The 22604-nt window shown below is 42.7% G+C and overlaps 1 protein-coding gene across 1 annotated transcript in view; it reads right to left on the reverse strand.

The window, feature by feature from the left end:
• Positions 1-19647, reverse strand: part of LOC308160792 (uncharacterized protein) — a gene marked incomplete at both ends in the record, with an annotated part of 85501 nt that extends 65854 nt beyond the window's left edge. The window contains 7 exons of the mRNA XM_080534729.1: positions 853-966; positions 3932-4013; positions 5726-5880; positions 8088-8240; positions 16684-16797; positions 19426-19507; positions 19626-19647. Coding sequence (XP_080390855.1) covers positions 853-966; positions 3932-4013; positions 5726-5880; positions 8088-8240; positions 16684-16797; positions 19426-19507; positions 19626-19647 — 722 coding nt within the window. The remainder of the gene's footprint in view (positions 1-852; positions 967-3931; positions 4014-5725; positions 5881-8087; positions 8241-16683; positions 16798-19425; positions 19508-19625) is intronic.
• Between the last annotated feature and the right edge of the window lie 2957 nt (positions 19648-22604).

Below are 22604 nucleotides of genomic sequence, written 5' to 3' on the forward strand. Positions count from 1 at the left end.
GAACAGCTCATAACGAAATTAGATATTTTTTCAGTTGCTTTCTGAAAGCCGATCGAGGTGTTGATCTCAGTGGCGAGCTCAAGGTGTTCCAGATTCTCGGACCTCTATAACAAATGTTGAATTGGTGGCTAGAAGTTTGACAGAAAGGTAAGTGGAGGTCATTATTGAATCTTGTTGGATAAGAGTGGATGTCTGATGAGAAAATAAAGAAACTATGGAAAGTAGAAGGAAGATTTTGCTTGTTGTTGATGAATTTGTGTATGAATAAGCATGTTTGAAAAATATTCAGTTTATTAATGGGTAATAATGAATATTTCCTAAATAGTGGTGCAGATGGTTCGAATCTGTTAGAGTGAGAGATCATCCTTAGGAACCTCTTCTGGATAACAAGTAATTTGTTGAGGTATGAAGGATAAGTAGCAGCCCAGACTATATTTCAGTAGTTGATGTAAGGAAATAAGAAGCTATAGTACAAGGTTAAGTGAGCAGAGGAGTGGATCAGGGAGCAAACCCTTCTCATTATACCAAGCATCTTCATGGATCTCTTGCACACATGATCGATGTGATTCTTCCAGTTTAAACCTTTTAAAAGTATGCATTGAACTACAGTATATCTACATGTGTCTATCATTGAAATTCTGCCTTTAATGATAAATATGTGCTGAGCTCCTAGAGCTGAAGATGATGTGATTATAAGCTGGACAATAAATGATTGTTGCATTGTGGGCCTTACTCCCATGCTCCCTCCTTGATAGTAGAACCTGAGTTCATTATAGTTACCTGAGGACCTCATGAAACAAACAGGTGGCCTAGTCTCACAGTTAGTTCATCACATCCCCATGTTACACCTACCCTTGTGTAGTAGTGACGGTTCCTTGTCTGAATTCTATTGGACCGTCCATAGACCAGTCACTCTTCATGGACACACAGCTGGGTACAGGTGAGGCTGGTCTCTCCTGCTGGACTCTGTCAAACACAAAGACACCAACATTCTCACATGTTAAACAGAAAATTATCTATGTCATGTGTTTATATGAATGTGTGTCTGTAAGTCGTCAGGATATTGACTACAAGGAATAAACATCAAACAAACCTTTGACCAGAATGTGGAGGTTTTTCTCTGAAGTTATGTGGACGTCCCATAGACCGGTCACTCTTCATGGACACACAGCTGGGTACAGGTGAGGCTGGTCTCTCCTGCTGGACTCTGTCAAAACCAGGACATCAGATCATCATGATTACTTTCATAGTCACTCTGTAGATAATATCAGATTCTATATTCAATTCATATTATGAGAAGCCTTTTGCACAGTCATTAAAGGGGCAAGTTTCAGACTGTATACTGACTGAGATATACCCATTGTTGTTTTAGGCCATTGTAACTAGTCTAGAGATTTGAGTGGCCGGCTAGCAATCAGAAGGTCGCTGGTTCGATCACCTCCTCAGGAGGGAGCTTGCATGTGTCCTTGAGCAAGGCACTTAACCCCTAATTGCTCCAAGGGCGCCGAATATGGCCGACCCTGTGCCTTGTGCAAAAAATACAAAATTCTAATAATTGACTGACAAGTTGAATTGCTTGGCAAAAAATCAGTAAATGTTATTAAAGTTAAACATAGTTCCTGGGTCAGATAAATATATATTTTCAATTACGTTGATGTAGATGATGAATATATCTGTATTGTAAGTAGCTTTTAGGTTTTTAGTGGCCATCTCCCTCCAGGATCCACTCTCCTCCTCCATGGACAAGCCTTCTAGTGAGAGTTGAAACACTGTCTGGTGCTACAGTATGCATTGAACTGCAGCATATCTACATTACTAAGTCTAACATTAATCTGGTTATAAATGAAGTATCTATAATCATCATCATCAATATCATCATCTTCATGATAAATTCCCTCCAGAGACACTTCTCTTACCCCATGGCTTCAACATCCCCAGAGAGACTCATTTTAGAGGCAGTGGTCCCCTCCTCTCTCTCCCCAGAGAGACTCATTTTAGAGGCAGTGGTCCCCTCCTCTCTCTCCCCAGAGAGACTCCTTTTAGAGGCAGTGGTCCCCTCCTCTCTCTCCCCAGAGAGACTGGACCATCACTGTTAATTATCAACAAGAACCATATACAGTTACACAACTTTTACTGCTCAATATCATAGCTCACACAATACAACCTAACCTCACATGACACAAGTACACATTTCCAGCAGAGCACCCTCTTCCTGGTTAATTATTACCAACAAGAACAATAAACAGTCATATGATTTCTACTGCTCAGTATCACGACAACATTCAGAGTGAACATTTCCATCAGAGTTCAATCATGTTAAATATGATGATTAATCAACAAGAGAGTTTACTCACATTTCTGTTCTTCTGGCTTGGTTGTGGATACAAGTTGGAGCTCATCCCTTAGCTGTTACAGAGGAGAATGTCCATGCTCCATGATTCCCAGTCACCCCTTACAGACTCGATACTCGACTCCTCAGTCTCCAACACCAGCCATCGTCTCCAGAGTAAAGAGAAAACAGAGCTTTGCTGCTGATCGATTTGGTAGTTTTAGATTGGTGGTCTGTACTTCTCTACTGTCTGTCAGTCAGGACTAAAGACAGTCTGATGGCTTCTGTCTGACAGAGAGGTTAGTCTGAGACTGACCTTCTCTACTGATGACATGGAGGACAGATCAGGTGAGTTAACTGTTAATGTGTGACCATGGGAGGGGTGGGGCAAGATATTTCTCATCCAAATAAATTATACCGTGTCTGAACAATTCTGAGGAGGTGTCAGGTTGCAGAAGGCAGGGAAACTGGCAGTAGCTCAAATCTCTTATGTGATCTAGATGTAGCCACACCCACAGTTCTACTTCCTTATCACCCATCATGTAGCTGGGAGCACCAAGGAATCAGTTCTTAAAGTGGATAAAAGTAAAACTATGGTTTAGCTAAAGAGGCTTGAATGTTATAAGTACAGGAAATGATCAGTACAATTACAGAGTTAGATACACATCCCCTCATCCTCTGACCACCAGCCCCAGATCTCTGTCTCTGTGCTGACCCCTGACCCTGACCATAACCCTGACCCCTGACCCCCCTCCTCCCCCCAGCTTCATTCTCTTATGTGAGCAAGGCATAGCCACACACAGCCACAGTGTTATCTATAGTTCCTACTTGTATCTGTAGCCCTAGTTTTATAGTATTATCTGTAGTCCTAGTTTAATCTGTAGTCTTAGTTGTATCAATAGACTTAGTTTTATCCGTAGTCCTAGTTTTATAATTGTATTAAATGTAATCTGTAGTCCTGGTTTAATTTGTTGTTCTACTTTTATGGTTGTATCTGCAAGTCCTAGTTGTTGTTGTTGAAACCCAGCTCTCATTGTTCCTGTTGCAGCCATTATGTCTGTGCTGGATGTCATTTTTACTGTTGACCACTGAGTGGTGAGGACATAGGAGTGCACAGGTATATAGGTGAGCTCACCGGTAGGCTACAGGTGTTACTGATTGAACTGGTGAGCACACAGTCTTTGACCGTGTTGCCACACGCAAAACTGTTTTAGTGTATCATGTTTTTATATTAAAGTAAACAAATGATTGCAACGTACAGAAGTCGTCGGTGTTGGTATCACGAGTCAACTAAAGTTTACAGTTCAACAGTCGCGGTGACTAAGGAGGAAACAGTCACCACAGTTCCCATCATCCATGGGAGCTCCTTCATCCTTTAGCTCTGTGCTCAGGGTCATGTCTCCAACACAGAGTGATGGAAAAACACTGCATCAATAGTTCAGTTATAATCAAGCTTTCAACAGAGCTGTTTACTGATATGACTGTAGAAAATAAAAAGGAAATGTTTCAAGTTTCACTTGTCCTCCATGCCCTGACCTTCAGACAGAGAGGGTGGTAGATAGATAGATAGACAGATAGATAGATACACACAGACACACACACAGTGCTGCAAGGCCCAGAAGCTGCCTCAGGTTCCCCTCATGCAGCTCCACGCTGGGGACCACACCCCTCATGCAGCTCCACGCTGGGGACCACACCCCTCATGCAGCTCCACGCTGGGGACCACACCCACTACAAAGGTTCCCAGCATAGCAACAGAATTGCTAGAATGGACATGGTTCTGCATTGAAGCTTGGTTCTACATCTGAGCATGTCCTTTCTACTCCTTCCTACTCTGAGTAGGTGTGTACGCCATATCGACTAGGATAGATTCTCTGAGCTCTAGCGCTTGTTAGCAGTGTCTGCAGTAGACACAACCATAGACACACTACTCTGCAAACGTGACTTCATAGTGAAGACATTGAATACTGCAGATATATTACCAGGTGTAACCAGGGCTTCTGGGTTTCCATCCATCTTCCTCATCGTAGATGTTTCATGTCAAGTTGTTCAAGGTCTATTTCTATGATTACTGTTCTACTGTAAAACTCCAGCTCCATGCTGGTTCGAGCCTGTCTGTCTGAAGGCTCCACTGCCTGCAGCTGTGTGATTGCTGAGTGGTTTCAGGTGGGCTGATCAGGAGCTGTCCATGGTCCTGCACAGGGCTGCGTTCAGGTAGAAATACAAGACATGCCTCTCTGACATGTGTAGAATCATCATGAGGTCACACAGTTCTTTGTTTCACAAACACTTTATTGATATTGATGCAGTCGTCATCATCATCATCATCATCATAATATTAAAATGAAGGAACGTGACTATAGGGCTAGTTCAGGCTAGTAGACTAGTGCTGCCACTATGGCGCCTCTGTCAGAATGAGAAGGAGGAGGCAGAAGGTGATAAAGTTATTGTAATAATTACAACTAAAACACAGAGGCACCCTCCTCTCTGACCACCAGCCCCAGATATCTCTGACCACCAGCCCCAGATCTCTCTGACCACCAGCCCCAGATCTCTCTGACCACCTGCCCCAAATCTCTCTGTCTGTCCATTTGGACTTGCAAGGCTTCACAAGAGCTACACTGACACACAAGAAAATATATGGATATAGAAATATATGCAAAATATGTACATTGGATAGATAGGCAGGCACAGAAATACATGGAAAGTGAATTCCAGAACATGTACATGTTGTATTGACAGAGGAGGAGAGCTGTCTTCACATCCACTCCCTGCTATCTTACACACAGCTCCATAATACAGCATCTGAACTCAAACACACAACTTTACCAACTCTTATACACATCCACTCTCTCTCCTCAGGGTCAGAGACTCTGGGTCTCAGAGTTCATCACCAGTCTGATTGATAATATAATAATTCATCTGGATTATTTCACAATCAGTTGCATTTCCAGAAATAAAATAATAATAATAAAAGGTGATAAAATAATATACAGAAAAATGTCACGCCTCTGTTTTGTCAGCCTATTGCACTTTTTCACATATTTCACAATGAGCAAATAATCAACTGGTTTTCATCAACTGCTGCAGATAGGATCTGAGGCAGGAGTATAAACCTACACTGACACAATCCTGAAGACTTTCCAGTCAGAGACTCCTCCATCTCACAGGACCTGTACTGCTGCCCTCTAGTGGTCTGAGTGGGACTGACACTACACACTACACCCTAAACACTACACACTATACCCTCACATAACACCCTACACACTGCACACAGAGGCACACAGTTTGAGTGTATGAAGCTTGATGTGTGTAAAACTACATCATGACATCATGTTATGATCCAACATCTTTGAGCCTTAGGTGTTCAGTGTGATCTCCCTTAGACTAGTTTACACAGGGTCACTGAAGATCCATCCTTCCAAAACCCAAACCCTGGGTAGAGGGGCTCAGTGAATGTGGAGTGGAATGTGTGCAGGAGGGTCAGTGTGTCAGAGGAGACCCTGTAGAAGGACAGAGTGCCGGCCGGCCAGTCCAGATACACTCCTACTCTGTGGGAGCCAGAGGAGGGCACAGGTATGTGAGTTGTCTTACTATTGTGCCTGGCATAGTAACTGTCAGAGCTGTCAGAGCACCACAGACTCCAGGACTTGTCATTGTCTCCCAACCCACAGTCATCACCCCCTCCTCTCCTGCTGATTCCTTTATATGTCACTGCTATATAAGGCCCACACCCCCTCCACTCTACCTCCCAGTAACAGCACCCAGTCAGACCCTCTCTACACAGCACCTGTCCCAAGTCCTTAAATCTCTCTGGGTGATCAGGATACGACTGCTCCTCTCTCCCCCATGTCGCCTTCCTGTTCTCCTCAGACAGAGAGAGTGTGCTGTGTGCTGTGTTTGGGTCCAGTGTGAGCTCACAGGCATCTGAATGAGAGGGCCAAAATAATCATCAAATCAATACAATTGGATAAATTACAATATTCACATTGTGATCTTGTTAAGCCCAGTTCACATCTATGCAACGCAACGTGACGGGTCAGTTTTAGAACGTTTAGACCGTCGTTAGAAAAAACTCGGCAACTACTTGAGACCGACGGGTGGTGAGACAGATGAGACAGATGGGAGGTGAGACAGATGGGTGGTGAGACTGGTGAGACAGATGGGTGGTGAGACAGATGAGACAGATGGGTGGTGAGACAGATGAGACAGATGGGTGGTGAGACAGATGGGGGGTGAGACAGATGAGACAGATGGATGGTGAGACAGATGAGACAGATGGGTGGTGAGACAGATGAGACAGATGGGTGGTGAGACAGATGGATGGTGAGATAGATGGGTGGTGAGACAGGTGAGACAGATGGATGGTGAGACAGATGGGTGGTGTGACAGGTGAGACAGATGGGTGGTGAGACAGGTGAGACAGATGGGTGGTGAGACAGATGGGTGATGAGACAGGTGAGACAGATGATTGGTGAGACAGGTGAGACAGATGGGTGGTGAGACAGATGGGTGGTGAGACAGATGGGTGTTGAGACAGATGGGTGGTGAGACAGGTGAGACAGATGGGTGTTGAGACAGATGGGTGGTGAGACAGATTGGTGGTGAGACAGATGGGTGATGAGACGCAACGAGACACAGACGACCGTTTCCATAACAACGACTTGTGTTTACCCTGCAAGATTGCTGACAGCAACAGTGACATGCTGGCAGTAGCACTGATCAATAAACGGCGAAGACGCTGAGCTAGGAAATATGGAGCCGTTGTTGACTTGAGTATCTAGGCTATCTAGCTAGCTAACTTGCCTCCCATTTGCAACACAAATCCATTAGCTGTCAAGGCTAACGCGCACATACACACACTCTAGACAAAAACATAAAAACACACCGCTGCACTCATAATATTCAGATCCCATTGTCATGACAGACCTAAAAGTTGAGTAAAGCCAGCTCCCTATACAGTATAACAACAACAAAGGATTATCTATTGGCTACGGAGGGGTCAGTTTCATGTCACTCACAAAGATGTACTCCTTTCTAGGTGAGAGTTTCAAGAGTCTTGTCTACCTGTCTACAAATGTCTAGCTAACTTTTCATCTTTCTCAGCAAAAGCATGTAATAGCTCAACATAGCTACCATGATTAGAAGAGTTTGCACTCTCATCGTTACCACGAAATGTTAATTCCTGTTTGGCTCAGAAACAGGTCGTATTAATAAGGTCCACTCCACTTCTTGGCAACAGATGACGCTGGTCTGTGCTATTTTCTGATTGGCTGAAGAGAAATATCAGACGTTCCATAAAATCTGGACGTTCTGCTGAGACTTGACGTGTCAAATCAATGGCGATTCCTTGCGACTGCGAGTTCTGTCGCGTTCCGTTGCATAGATGTGAACTGGGCTTTATATGGTAGCATTCATTTTTTTCACAAAATATTACTCATTAATTTAAAATGTTTTACTAGGGATACAACTAATTCATATTTACTAATATTTTAGATTTACATATGAATACAATACTGGTGCTCTTTTTGAACTCTGCTGTACCCTGATTCTTGAGTAATATCACAGTCCTGTTCTCTACAGTGTTGGAGACTTACATTTGATCAGCCCAGGTTTGAACCAACACCCTTCACCAGGGTCCACACTATATCAACCACAGAAGAACATACAGTGGTTGGATGACACTCACACAATCATGTGGGAAATAGATACTGTGCATTAATGTCATTAATGCGTCCAGCCACATATTCAGCTTTACCTGAGTGTCTGTAGTTTACAGAGTGGATCTTTCTGTAGAGCAGAGAGCAGCGCCAGTCCTGAGTCTCCAGGGTGATTGTAGCTGAGGTCCAGCTCTCTCAGGTGGGAGGGGTTAGACCTCAGAGCTGAAGCCAGAGAAGCACAGCCTGACAACCTGGGGAACCTGGGGAAATAGTGTCACATCATCTGATATCAAGAATCTGATTGTTCCTCTCTAATGTGCATCTTTACAGCTTTAAACCCTCTTAATTCAGCAGTTGAAAGGCTATACACATTGCATTATAGTGAACAGAACAACTAGTGCATCATAATGACCCAACATACTCATGCTTCTACACCCCAAAAGACCTCACCTCAGTGTCTGTAGTTTACAGTGTGGACTCCCCAGTCCAGCAGAGAGCAGCTTCACCCCCCCGTCATGTAGATCATTATGACTGAGGTCCAGCTCTCTCAGGTGGCAGGAGTCTGAGCTGAGAGCTGAGGCCAACGCTTCACAGCATCTCTTTGTGAGGTCACATCCATTCAGCCTGAATGAGGAATAAATACAAGTTAAGTCATTTTGAGTCTGAGAAAAATTATGTGATGTGTTATCCATCATTTCCAGTTGCATGTCACCGCACCTAATTAGGATATAATGACATTCTCATCAAAAACCCTTACATGGGCTGTTTTAGGATTTTAACATTTCACTAGACCAATATGTTTTCTAGTAATTTCACTTCGTTTTAAATGCGAAATCACATCCATTCAGCCTGAATGAGGAATACAACTAAATACATGCAGCCAAACGATCACTGTGGTGCAAGAATTCATGAGTGAGAGTTATAGTTGCTCTCAACAGTGGAGCAAGCAACCATGGATACATGTAGTCACTGGATTTCTACGTCTGGTACAATGTATTTGGTAGCTATTGGGTTAGTTGTTTTAACCAAAACGAGCAGAATATATCATATAACTCCTATTTTAGCGACTCTACACTGGCTTCCTGTTAAGTTCAGAATAGATTTCAAGATCCTTTTGCTTCCTTATAAAGCTCTCACTGGCACAGCACCAGAATATCTGAAAGACCTTTTGCTAGCATATCAGCCTAATAGAGCTCTCAGGTCTTCTGGTGCTTGCTTTCTCTGTGTACCACATGTACAAAAGAAGAGATTTGGTGAGGCTGCATTCTCATTTTATGCACCCAAATTGTGGAATGCACTGCCAGTTTACATTAGGGATGCAACCTCAGCAAATATTCAAGTCAAGACTAAAAACCCATCTTTTTAATATTGCTTTTAAATGACTAAATAATAAAATGTATGAAATGATGATACATAATGATTAAAGCACTTTGAGCTGCAATGTTTGCAGGAAAAGTGCTATACAAATAAAGGTTATTATTATTATTATTATTATTAGTCCAGTATTGTGTAGCCCCAGGAGCTGATCTAAGGACAGGTGGGTCAGGATTTGAGGAGGGCAAACATATTCAGAGAGTGAGACAGAGCAGCCCCCTCTGCCTCCGCACGCACGCACACACACACACACACACACACACACACACACACACACACACACACACACACACACACACACACACACACACACACAATATAGTAATTGAATGGAAGATAATGTATTTTCTGTCTCAATCATACAGCCTTTGTCTACAAGTATCATTAATTCTATAGCATGATAATGTAACAGACATTTAGGAATGGCAACAAGAATAGTCTATAGCCCTGTCCGGACGGCATATAAATTACCTGAGGACCTCGGTAATATATGTTTTACCTGGGGTCATTCGGTAATTTTTATCCCGTCCGGACCGACCATGTCAGTGATTTACTCCAGGGACCCCAGTAATTATTCCGGCTGGAATTACCTACTGTGTTTCAGCAAACCCTGAGGTCCTCAGGTAATTTTATTACCGTTCGGATCGACATGTCAGTATTGCATGATTTCGTGCGCGATATTAACACTAGCATTTCCGGTTTTGACGCTGCACATCATTACGGCTCTGCCTGCTTCACGTCGATCGTGACCTGGTACTAATTAGTTAGATCCCTACTAAAATATGGATGTGGTTTGGGACATTATTAATGACTCCCTTGAATCTTCACTATCTACGCCTGTCATCCCCTCATGGCGACCAATAATAAGAAGAAGAGTGATCAAATCGATCAGAAGAGCCAGGTCTTGCAAGCTGCAGAGATGGGCCACACTTATGACGGTTGCCGGTAAGCTCGTTGATGATAACCCTAACCCTAATAATAGCTAGCTAGCCTAATAATGTTAGCCAACACAGCCCCACTGTTCTCTACTACAGTGCTACTGAAATAGTCACATGTTGCTCAAATCGGAGGGGAGGGGAATCCTTACCCGTTTCCTTACGTCGTATCTCAAATATGAACGTTATCCATGGGTACCCCCATCAGTAGCACTGCAACTGTGAGACAGTTCGGACAGCCCAGCCGTGACTCTGGGCTTATATGTAATAAACCAGTTGCGGCTTGGGCTAGTCTTAACCCAACCCAACACATCTTACCCTACATTTAAAACATCCTTGATCTTACCCCCTGTATTATTAATGTTTTGCTCAATGCACCCACATTGGAATAAAGCTAAATTCACCTTTCTCTGCTTTCTATATTACAGTGAGCAGTTGGTGTCCCACCCCCAGCGCACCAAGGGAGCGGAGAAGTCTGTTTTGGGAATGTGACGTCCTGCAAAACTTTGATGACACTGAGTGGTACCGTAACTTCCGAATGCCACAAACAACATTCCTCAACCTCTGTGACCAGCTTCGCCAGTATGTCAACCCCAAAACCACGGTGATGAAAGGCCCAGTCTCCCTGGAAAAAAGAGTGGCGGTCACTCTGTACAAGCTTGCAAGCAATGTTGAATTCCACGACCTGGGCAACCTGTTTGGAATTGGAAAAAGCACTGCATGCGACATCTTTTGGGAGGTGTGTCAGGCACTCTGCAAATTGAAGAGAGTGTATGTTAGAAGACCTACAACTGTACCTGAAGTGAAAGCCATCACTGGAGGATTTGAGAGGAAAACTGGATTCCCAATGTGTGCTGGAGCCCTGGATGGTACACACATACCGATTGTAGCACCATCTGCCTACCATACCGACTACCACAACAGAAAAGGCTGGTACAGTGTCCAATTGCAGGGGCTGGTTGACCATGAGTACAAGTTCATGGACTTTGACGTTGGCTGGCCAGGAAAGTGCCATGATTCTTTTGTTTTTGAAAACTCTCGTCTTTGCCAAAAACTTGATAATGGCACATTCTTCCCCCCCTTTACCAAGAACATACAAGGTGTTGACATACCAGTGCTAATTCTTGCTGACTCCGCCTACAGCCTCACAACAAACATCATGAAGCCATACCCAGACGGCACAGCAAGGGGACCTCAAAAACAGTTCAACGAATGCTTGAGCAGTGCTCGCATTCATGTTGAGCATGCTTTTGGGCGCTTAAAAGGACGGTGGCGTTCCATTATGAAGAGGAATGACTCACAAACAGAACATGTGAAATACATAGTAGCAGCCTGCATTGTTTTGCACAACTTTTGTGAGATACAGAAGCTCGACTACACACCAACGCTCCGAGGAGAGGACAACCCACCCGAGCAGCCTGCAGATGACCACACACCTGCCCAGCCTGAGGAAGAAGACCCTGCAGAGGGGATCCTCCCTGCACTTACCACTGCAGATAGGATCCGTGAAGCTCTAGTCGCACACATTGCAGGCAGACAGGCAGTAGGATGAATTGTGTATCAAAAACGTATCTTTATTTAAAGATTTTCTTTTGGTTGCTGACAGGTGAAAAGCACTACAGTTGTGAAGCATGGATCTTCTCCACAAACAAAGTTAACAACTTCAACGAAAAGTAGTGTTCAGTTAAAATAAAAGTATAAATGTAAAAGTAAAAATATGTACAGTGTACAATTGTCAGCACCTGAGAAATTAAGTGCCCCCCAAGATGGGTTGTTTTTTTAACAGTCTGGAAACAAATAAAATAAAAATGTAACATACCCACAGTATTTAACACTTATTTTCACTTCCTATGCCTAAACATGAACAACATTGGCTAGGACAGGGCTGTAGTTCTGTACCAGTCCAGAGCTACTCTAAACTTAGTAACACACGACTAGTCACTTCGCTTTGCTCCTTCCCAAGTCGTACTCATACCCCATGTTTTTACCCCTAATTTTTTGTGGGAACATTGTATTACTCATGAAAAAGTATGGCTAGTTTTAATACAATGTTCCCACAAAAAATTAGGGGTACGAGCATGACTAGGAAGGAGCAAAGCAAAGTGACTAGTCGTGTGTTATGGCTACCCTAAACTACAGGCTTCTAAGGAGAGTCTGGCTGGTAAATTGGTGTAGCCATTGGAGCTGGTGGCATAGGAGCTCCATATGGAAATGTGGTTGTGTCAGCCAAAGAACCTGGATACATAGGAGGATACATACAAGTGGGTGGTGGTGTAGGCATCATACGCTGCATAAACTGCATCATCATTAGTCGATTATCATGAGCGCCTCTCTTCAGCCTCCATTTTTTTAATATCAAAGTCGAGGCGTGACCTCTCGAGATCCAACCGCCTGCTTTCCACCTCCCGCTCCCATGCGAATCTCTCCTTTCCATGGCTGAGAGAATCACTTTCCTTGTCGTGGTCAAGCAGTCGGTCAATACTTTTATCCAGAGCTTCCATGATTTTGGTCTTTCTGCCTCTTCTTTTTTGTGCAACTGTAAAAAAAGAAACAATTGATCATTATCTTACATTTTGATAATTGCATCCATGAGATGGAGGTATATGAAACACACTTCTAAAATGAGAATGTATATTAGTAGACCTCTTACCTTGTGGAGTGCCATTGGATTTGCTTGTGCTGGAACTCTGATCTGTCAGCTGCTCTGCCAAAGTCAGTCTCAGTATCAGGGGGTTCAGTTGGGGATTCTGAAATAAACAACAGCCACGTATTATTATTATTATTATTATTATTATTATTATTATTATTATTATTATACTAGTAGCAGTAACATGATCTAGTCTACTCACTGTAAAAAATGGTAGTACTAGACTAGTATAGTTGTTGTAACGTTAGTGGTAGTCGTATATCCACTCACTATTTGTAAAAAGATATTTGAAATAAGGATGGTGATATCCAATCTTACCAGATGGCTCTACAGTCTCATCACCAGAGCTGAAGTTGTCCATGTGAGCATGTCCAGGATTAGTCATAGGACGACAACCTGTTGATATCAACCAAAGTTCAGTTAGTTAGCACGTGCCAACTAGCTAACGTTAGCCTGCTAGCACGCAATACAATGTTTAACTTACCCAAAACAGCATCGATTTCGAAGAAGTACTGAGAGTACATGGGGTCCGAACCGGTTCTCCTGTTGTGCTTGATGCTTTCTCTGTATTTCTTTTTTAGGTATTCGATCCTTTCACGGCACTTCGTCGTTTCAAATCTCGTCTTTACCGACGGAGATTTGTCACAGACCTGCTTGTAGATTTCATCCCAAATTTTGTGGTTGTGGATGGATTGCTCGAAAAGGCGTTGGATGCGTGGTTCCCCCCACACTGAGATGAGACATAAGGTCTCCTCTCGGGTCCAGTGTCGCGTTTTAGGCGGCATGTCTGACAAGTACTTTTCCGAAAGAACCGTGAACACCTTCTTCTTCTGTGGAGTTAAATGGCAGCTACACGTGCGTTGTGTTGTGGGTCTGACGAAACATCCGGGAACAGCTTCTTCTTCTGTGAGGTTAAATGGCAGCTTGTACCCGAAACGCAAACATGCATGGAGATTTTTTATTCCATCCGGATCGGTCATTAAAATCACTGGGGTCCTAGGGTAAAAAAATATTACCGAGGTCCTCAGGTAATTTATATGCCGTCCGGACAGGGCTCTAGTCTCACAGTTAGTTCATCACATCCCCATGTTACAGCTACCCTTGTTTAGTAGTGACGGTTCCTTGTCTGAATTCTATTGGACCATCCATAGACCAGTCACTCTTCATGGACACACAGCTGGGTACAGGTGAGGCTGGTCTCTCCTGCTGGACCCTGGATTACAAGGTGGAGTTGTTTTTTTAATGTGCCATATGAGCTGAGCTCCTAGAGCCAGTTACACAGGAGTGTGGCATTGTGAAGGACAGAGTGTTAATGAACCTGTCTTTGTTTCATTCAGGGGATCCCCATTATGATGGAGGGTTGGGGTGCGCTGGGAGGAGGAGAGTGGGGACAGTGTGGTCAGTCCAATATAATATATCTGTATTGTAAGTAGGTTTTAGGTTTTTAGTGACCACCTCCCTCCAGGATCCACTCTCCTCCTCCGTGGACAAGCCTTCTAGTGAGAGGTGCAACACGGTATGTTGCTACAGTATGCATTGAACTACAGTATATCTACATTACTAAGTCTAACATTTGAAATTCTGCCTTTAATGATACATATTTGCTGAGCTCCTAGAGCTGAATATGATTGTTGCATTGTGGGCCTTACTCCCATAACCCCCTCATTGATAGTTCATTATAGTTACCTGAGGACCTCATGAAACCAACAGGTGGCCTAGTCTCACAGTTAGTTCATCACATCCCCATGTTACACCTACCCTTGTTTACTAGTTCCTTGTCTGAAGCATATTGGTTGTCCCATAGAAAGGTCACTCTTCATGGACACACAGCTGGGTACAGGTGAGGCTGGTCTCTCCTGCCGGACTCTGTCAAAACCACAACATCAGCTTTACTTCTGTAGCCACTCTGTAGATATGAAAAGCCTTTTGGACAGTCATTAAAGGCGCATGATTCAGATTACTGTAGACTGACTGAGGTATGATTAGAGGTTAGAGTGGCCGGCTAGCAATCGTAGGTTTGCTGGTCTGATCCCCACCTCAGGAGGGAGCTCTGCCATAACTAAGCTGTTTGACAACAAAATGTCCCCATTGGGGACAATAAAGGTTCATTCATTCATTCATTCATTGCATGTGTCGTTGAGCAAGGCACTTAACCCCTAATTGCTCCAGGTGTGCTGAATATGGCCGACCATGTGCCCAGAGCAAAAAATACCAAATTCTAACAATTGACTGACAAGTTGATTACATGGCAATAAATCAGTACAAAAAGAAAAAAGCTTTTAAAGTTAAACATAGTTCCTGGGTCAGATGAATATTACAAAAAAATAACATTGATGTAGCCATTCTGGATGAATATATCGGTATTGTAAGTAGCTTTTAGGTGTTTAGTGGCCATCTCCCTCCAGGATCCACTCTCCTCCTCCGTGGACAAGCCTTCTAGTGAGAGCTGCAACACTGTCTGTTATTACAGTATTAGTTTTAGTTTAGTTTATTTATTTAGCACACAAGAGATTGTGCAAGGAGGGAACGAAGCCCAGAAGGCTTGTACATAGTTCCACTCCCGTCAATATCTATGTTTCAAATAAACATCAAGGAACACTTAATGCATGTCAATAAGAGAAAAGAAACCACAAACAAAATCATATCCATCGGGCAGAAAGGTAGGATAGCACATACAAACACACAAGACAAAAAAAAAGAAATCTGAAAATAGATAAAAGGATAGTAAGATTAGTAAAAAAATAAACATAGATTTCCATCTTGCCCACCTTTCAACGGGAAAAGCACCACAATATAAAATGAACAGCTCATAACGAAATTAGATATTTTTTCAGTTGCTTTCTGAAAGCCGATCGAGGTGTTGATCTCAGTGGCGAGCTCAAGGTGTTCCAGATTCTCAGACCTCTATAACAAATGTTGAATTGGTGGCTAGAAGTTCGACAGAAAGGTAAGTGGAGGTCATTATTGAATCTTGTTGGATAAGAGTGGATGTCTGATGAGAACATAAAGAAACTATGGAAAGTAGAAGGAAGATTTTGCTTGTTGTTGATGAATTTGTGTATGAATAAGCATGTTTGAAAAATATTCAGTTTATTAATGGGTAATAATGAATATTTCCTAAATAGTGGTGCAGATGGTTCGAATCTGTTAGAGTGAGAGATCATCCTTAGGAACCTCTTCTGGATAACAAGTAATTTGTTGAGGTATGAAGGATAAGTAGCAGCCCAGACTATATTTCAGTAGTTGATGTAAGGAAATAAGAACCTATAGTACAAGGTTAAGTGAGCAGAGGAGTGGATCAGGGGGCAAACCCTTCTCATTATACCAAGCATCTTCATGGATCTCTTGCACACATGATCGATGTGATTATTCCAGTTTAAACCTTTTAAAAGTATGCATTGAACTACAGTATATCTACATGTGTCTATCATTGAAATTCTGCCTTTAATGATAAATATGTGCTGAGCTCCTAGAGCTGAAGATGATGTGATTATAAGCTGGACAATAAATGATGGAATGGAATGGACTTTATTTGTCATTGCTACAGTACAGGTACCAAACAACGAAATTTAGGAGAGAACGAAATTTAATTTAATGATTGTTGCATTGTGGGCCTTACTCCCATGCTCCCTCCTTGATAGTAGAACCTGAGTTCATTATAGTTACCTGAGGACCTCATGAAACCAACAGGTGGCCTAGTCTCACAGTTAGTTCATCACATCCCCATGTTACACCTACCCTTGTGTAGTAGTGACGGTTCCTTGTCTGAATTCTATTGGACCGTCCATAGACCAGTCACTCTTCATGGACACACAGCTGGGTACAGGTGAGGCTGGTCTCTCCTGCTGGACTCTGTCAAACACAAAGACACCAACATTCTCACATGTTAAACAGAAAATTATCTATGTCATGTGTTTATATGAATTTGTGTCTAAGTCGTCAGGATATTGACTACAAGGAATAAACATCAAACAAACCTTTGACCAGAATGTGGAGGTTTTTCTCTGAAGTTATATGGACGTCCCATAGACCAGTCACTCTTCATGGACACACAGCTGGGTACAGGTGAGGCTGGTCTCTCCTGCTGGACTCTGTCAAAACCAGGACATCAGATCATCATGATTACTGTCATAGTCACTCTGTAGATATGAGAAGCCTTTTGCACAGTCATTAAAGGGGCAAGTTTCAGACTGTATACTGACTGAGATATACCCATTGTTGTTTTAGGCCATTGTAACTAGTCTAGAGATTTGAGTGGCCGGCTAGCAATCAGAAGGTCGCTGGTTCGATCACCTCCTCAGGAGGGAGCTTGCATGTGTCCTTGAGCAAGGCACTTAACCCCTAATTGCTCCAAGGGCGCCGAATATGGCCAACCCTGTGCCTTGTGCAAAAAATACAAAATTCTAACAATTGACTGACAAGTTGAATTGCTTGGCAATAAATCAGTAAAAAAATGTTATTAAAGTTAAACATAGTTCCTGGGTCAGATAAATATATATTTTTTATTACGTTGATGTAGATGATGAATATATCTGTATTGTAAGTAGCTTTTAGGTTTTTAGTGGCCATCTCCCTCCAGGATCCACTCTCCTCCTCCATGGACAAGCCTTCTAGAGAGAGTTGAAACACTGTCTGGTGCTACAGTATGCATTGAACTACAGCATATCTACATTACTAAGTCTAACATTAATCTGGTTATAAATGAAGTATCTATAATCATCATCATCATCAATATCATCATCTTCATGATAAATTCCCTCCAGAGACACTTCTCTTACCCCATGGCTTCAACATCCCCAGAGAGACTCATTTTAGAGGCAGTGGTCCCCTCCTCTCTCTCCCCAGAGAGACTCGTTTTAGAGGCAGTGGTCCCCTCCTCTCTCTCCCCAGAGAGATTCATTTTAGAGGCAGTTGTCCCCTCCTCTCTCTCCCCAGAGAGACTGGACCATCACTGTTAATTATCAACAAGAACCATATACAGTTACACAACTTTTACTGCTCAATATCATAGCTCACACAATACAACCTAACCTCACATGACACAAGTACACATTTCCAGCAGAGCACCCTCTTCCTGGTTAATTACCAACAAGAACAATAAACAGTCATATGATTTCTACTGCTCAGTATCACGACAACATTCAGAGTGAACATTTCTATCAGAGTTCAATCATGTTAAATATGATGATTAATCAACAAGAGAGTTTACTCACATTTCTGTTCTTCTGGCTTGGTTGTGGATACAAATTGGAGCTCATCCCTTAGCTGTTACAGAGGAGAATGTCCATGCTCCATGATTCCCAGTCACCCCTTACAGACTCGATACTCGACTCCTCAGTCTCCAACACCAGCCATCGTCTCCAGAGTAAAGAGAAAACAGAGCTTTGCTGCTGATCGATTTGGTAGTTTTAGATTGGTGGTCTGTACTTCTCTACTGTCTGTCAGTCAGGACTAAAGACAGTCTGATGGCTTCTGTCTGACAGAGAGGTTAGTCTGAGACTGACCTTCTCTACTGATGACATGGAGGACAGATCAGGTGAGTTACCTGTTAATGTGTGACCATGGGAGGGGTGGGGCAAGATATTTCTCATCCAAATAAATTATACCGTGTCTGAACAATTCTGAGGAGGTGTCAGGTTGCAGAAGGCAGGGAAACTGACAGTATCTCAAATCTCTTATGTGATCTAGATGTAGCCACACCCACCCACAGTTCTACTTCCTTATCACCCATCATGTAGCTGGGAGCACCAAGGAATCAGTTCTTAAAGTGGATACAAGTAAAACTATGGTTTAGCTAAAGAGGCTTGAATGTTATAAGTACAGGAAATGATCAATACAATTACAGAGTTAGATACACATCCCCTCATCCTCTGACCACCAGCCCCAGATCTCTGTCTCTGTGCTAACCCCTGACCATAACCCTGACCCCTGACCCCCCTCCTCCCCCCAGCTTCATTCTCTTATGTGAGCAAGGCATAGCCACACACAGCCACAGTGTTATCTATAGTTCCTACTTGTATCTGTAGCCCTAGTTTTATAGTATTATCTGTAGTCCTAGTTTAATCTGTAGTCTTAGTTGTACCAATAGACTTAGTTTTATCCGTAGTCCTAGTTTTATAATTGTATTAAATGTAATCTGTAGTCCTGGTTTAATTTGTTGTTCTACTTTTATGGTTGTATCTGCAAGTCCTAGTTGTTGTTGTTGAAACCCAGCTCTCATTGTTCCCATTATCCATGGGAGCTCCTTCATCCTTTAGCTCTGTGCTCAGGGTCATGTCTCCAACACAGAGTGATGGAAAAACACTGCATCAATAGTTCAGTTATAATCAAGCTTTCAACAGAGCTGTTTACTGATATGACTGTAGAAAATAAAAAGGAAATGTTTCAAGTTTCACTTGTCCTCCATGCCCTGACCTTCAGACAGAGAGGGTGGTAGATAGATAGATAGACAGATAGATAGATACACACAGACACACACACAGTGCTGCAAGGCCCAGAAGCTGCCTCAGGTTCCCCTCATGCAGCTCCACGCTGGGGACCACACCCCTCATGCAGCTCCACGCTGGGGACCACACCCACTACAAAGGTTCCCAGCATAGCAACAGAATTGCTAGAATGGACATGGTTCTGCATTGAAGCTTGGTTCTACATCTGAGCATGTCCTTTCTACTCCTTCCTACTCTGAGTAGGTGTGTACGCCATATCGACTAGGATAGATTCTCTGAGCTCTAGCGCTTGTTAGCAGTGTCTGCAGTAGACACAACCATAGACACACTACTCTGCAAACGTGACTTCATAGTGAAGACATTGAATACTGCAGATATATTACCAGGTGTAACCAGGGCTTCTGGGTTTCCATCCATCTTCCTCATCGTAGATTGATTGATTGATTGAGAATGTTTATTTTGGTCCCCTATACAATTCACAATACAGATATAAGAAAATGTACATAGTCACAATTTATAACATCAGGACCAAAAAGGTGTAGGCTGAAGCCGTGGCTTATTGCGCCTACCCTTGTTACATGTATGCATGTCCCCCCATGAATGCATAATCAAAACATTGAAACTTTTATAAACAAAATGTCACTTACGCATGTCAACAAAAAGTTCAAAAAATAAAATAAAAATACCAAACAAAAACTATATTTAAACCTCTGTTTTATACTTGTTAATCATCTTATTTTAAATATTTTTTTTAATCCTTTTAATGTACTACACATTTTCATTTCCTTTTCAAAAGTATTCCATAAATTAACTCCTTTAACTGTTATACATCTTTGTTTTGCATTTGTTCTAATCTTTGTTTTCATAAACATACATATTCCTCTGAGTTCATAATTACTCTGTCTAACTTGAAATAGTCTCTGGATACAGTCTGGAAGCATCTTATTTTTTACTTTATACATGACTTGTGCCATTTTGAAGTCCACCAATTCTTTAAATTTGAGATCATAGGTGTTTATGAATAATTTGTTAGTTGGTTCTTGATAGGCAGCTCTGTTTATAATTCGTATAGCTCTTTTCTGTAGTAAATAAATTGGATTTGTGATTGTTTTGTATGTGTTTCCCCACACTTCCACACAGTAGGTTATGTATGGAACTATTAGAGAACGGTACAATATGTGTAATGAATTTGGATTAAGTATGTCTTTCGTTTTATGCAGTATTGCAATAGACTTTGATATTTTAGTCTTTAAGTAGTTTATGTGTGTTTTCCAACATAGTTTGTGGTCTATAACAACTCCCAAAAATGCGTTTTCATAAACTCTTTCAATTTCAAAGTAGATGTTTCATGTCAAGTTGTTCAAGGTCTATTTCTATGATTACTGTTCTACTGTAAAACTCCAGCTCCATGCTGGTTCGAGCCTGTCTGTCTGAAGGCTCCACTGCCTGCAGCTGTGTGATTGCTGAGTGGTTTCAGGTGGGCTGATCAGGAGCTGTCCATGGTCCTGCACAGGGCTGCGTTCAGGTAGAAATACAAGACATGCCTCTCTGACATGTGTAGAATCATCATGAGGTCACACAGTTCTTTGTTTCACAAACACTTTATTGATATTGATGCAGTCGTCATCATCATCATCATCATCATAATATTAAAATGAAGGAACGTGACTATAGGGCTAGTTCAGGCTAGTAGACTAGTGCTGCCACTATGGCGCCTCTGTCAGAATGAGAAGGAGGAGGCAGAAGGTGATAAAGTTATTGTAATAATTACAACTAAAACACAGAGGCACCATCCTCTCTGACCACCAGCCCCAGATCTCTCTGACCACCAGCCCCAGATATCTCTGACCACCTGCCCCAAATCTCTCTGTCTGTCCATTTGGACTTGCAAGGCTTCACAAGAGCTACACTGACACACAAGAAAATATATGGATATAGAAATATATGCAAAATATGTACATTGGATAGATAGGCAGGCACAGAAATACATGGAAAGTGAATTCCAGAACATGTACATGTTGTATTGACAGAGGAGGAGAGCTGTCTTCACATCCACTCCCTGCTATCTTACACACAGCTCCATAATACAGCATCTGAACTCAAACACACAACTTTACCAAGTCTTATACACATCCACTCTCTCTCCTCAGGGTCAGAGACTCTGGGTCTCAGAGTTCATCACCAGTCTGATTGATAATATAATGATTCATCTGGATTGTTTCAAGATCAGTTGCATTTCCAGAAATAAAATAATAATAATAAAAGGTGATAAAATAATATACAGAAAAATGTCACGCCTCTGTTTTGTCAGTCTATTGCACTTTTTCACATATTTCACAATGAGCAAATAATCAACTGGTTTTCATCAACTGCTGCAGATAGGATCTGAGGCAGGAGTATAAACCTACACTGACACAATCCTGAAGACTTTACAGTCAGAGACTCCTCCATCTCACAGGACCTGTACTGCTGCCCTCTAGTGGTCTGAGTGGGACTGACACTACACACTACACCCTAAACACTACACACTACACACTATACCCTCACATAACACCCTACACACTGCACACAGAGGCACACAGTTTGAGTGTATGAAGCTTGATGTGTGTAAAACTACATCATGACATCATGTTATGATCCAACATCTTTGAGCCTTAGGTGTTCAGTGTGATCTCCCTTAGACTAGTTTACACAGGGTCACTGAAGATCCATCCTTCCAAAACCCAAACCCTGGGTAGAGGGGCTCAGTGAATGTGGAGTGGAATGTGTGCAGGAGGGTCAGTGTGTCAGAGGAGACCCTGTAGAAGGACAGAGTGCCGGCCGGCCAGTCCAGATACACTCCTACTCTGTGGGAGCCAGAGGAGGGCACAGGTATGTGAGTTGTCTTACTATTGTGCCTGGCATAGTAACTGTCAGAGGTGTCAGAGCACCACAGACTCCAGGACTTGTCATTGTATCCCAACCCACAGTCATCACCCCCTCCTCTCCTGCTGATTCCTTTATATGTCACTGCTATATAAGGCCCACACCCCCTCCACTCTACCTCCCAGTAACAGCACCCAGTCAGACCCTCTCTACACAGCACCTGTCCCAAGTCCTTAAATCTCTCTGGGTGATCAGGATACGGCTGCTCCTCTCTCCCCCATGTCGCCTTCCTGTTCTCCTCAGACAGAGAGAGGTATCTGTGTGCTGTGTTTGGGTCCAGTGCAGGCC

Source organism: Nansenia antarctica (assembly GCF_963989245.1).
Source record: "Nansenia antarctica genome assembly, chromosome: 6".
NCBI classification, from domain to species: domain Eukaryota; kingdom Metazoa; phylum Chordata; class Actinopteri; order Argentiniformes; family Microstomatidae; genus Nansenia; species Nansenia antarctica.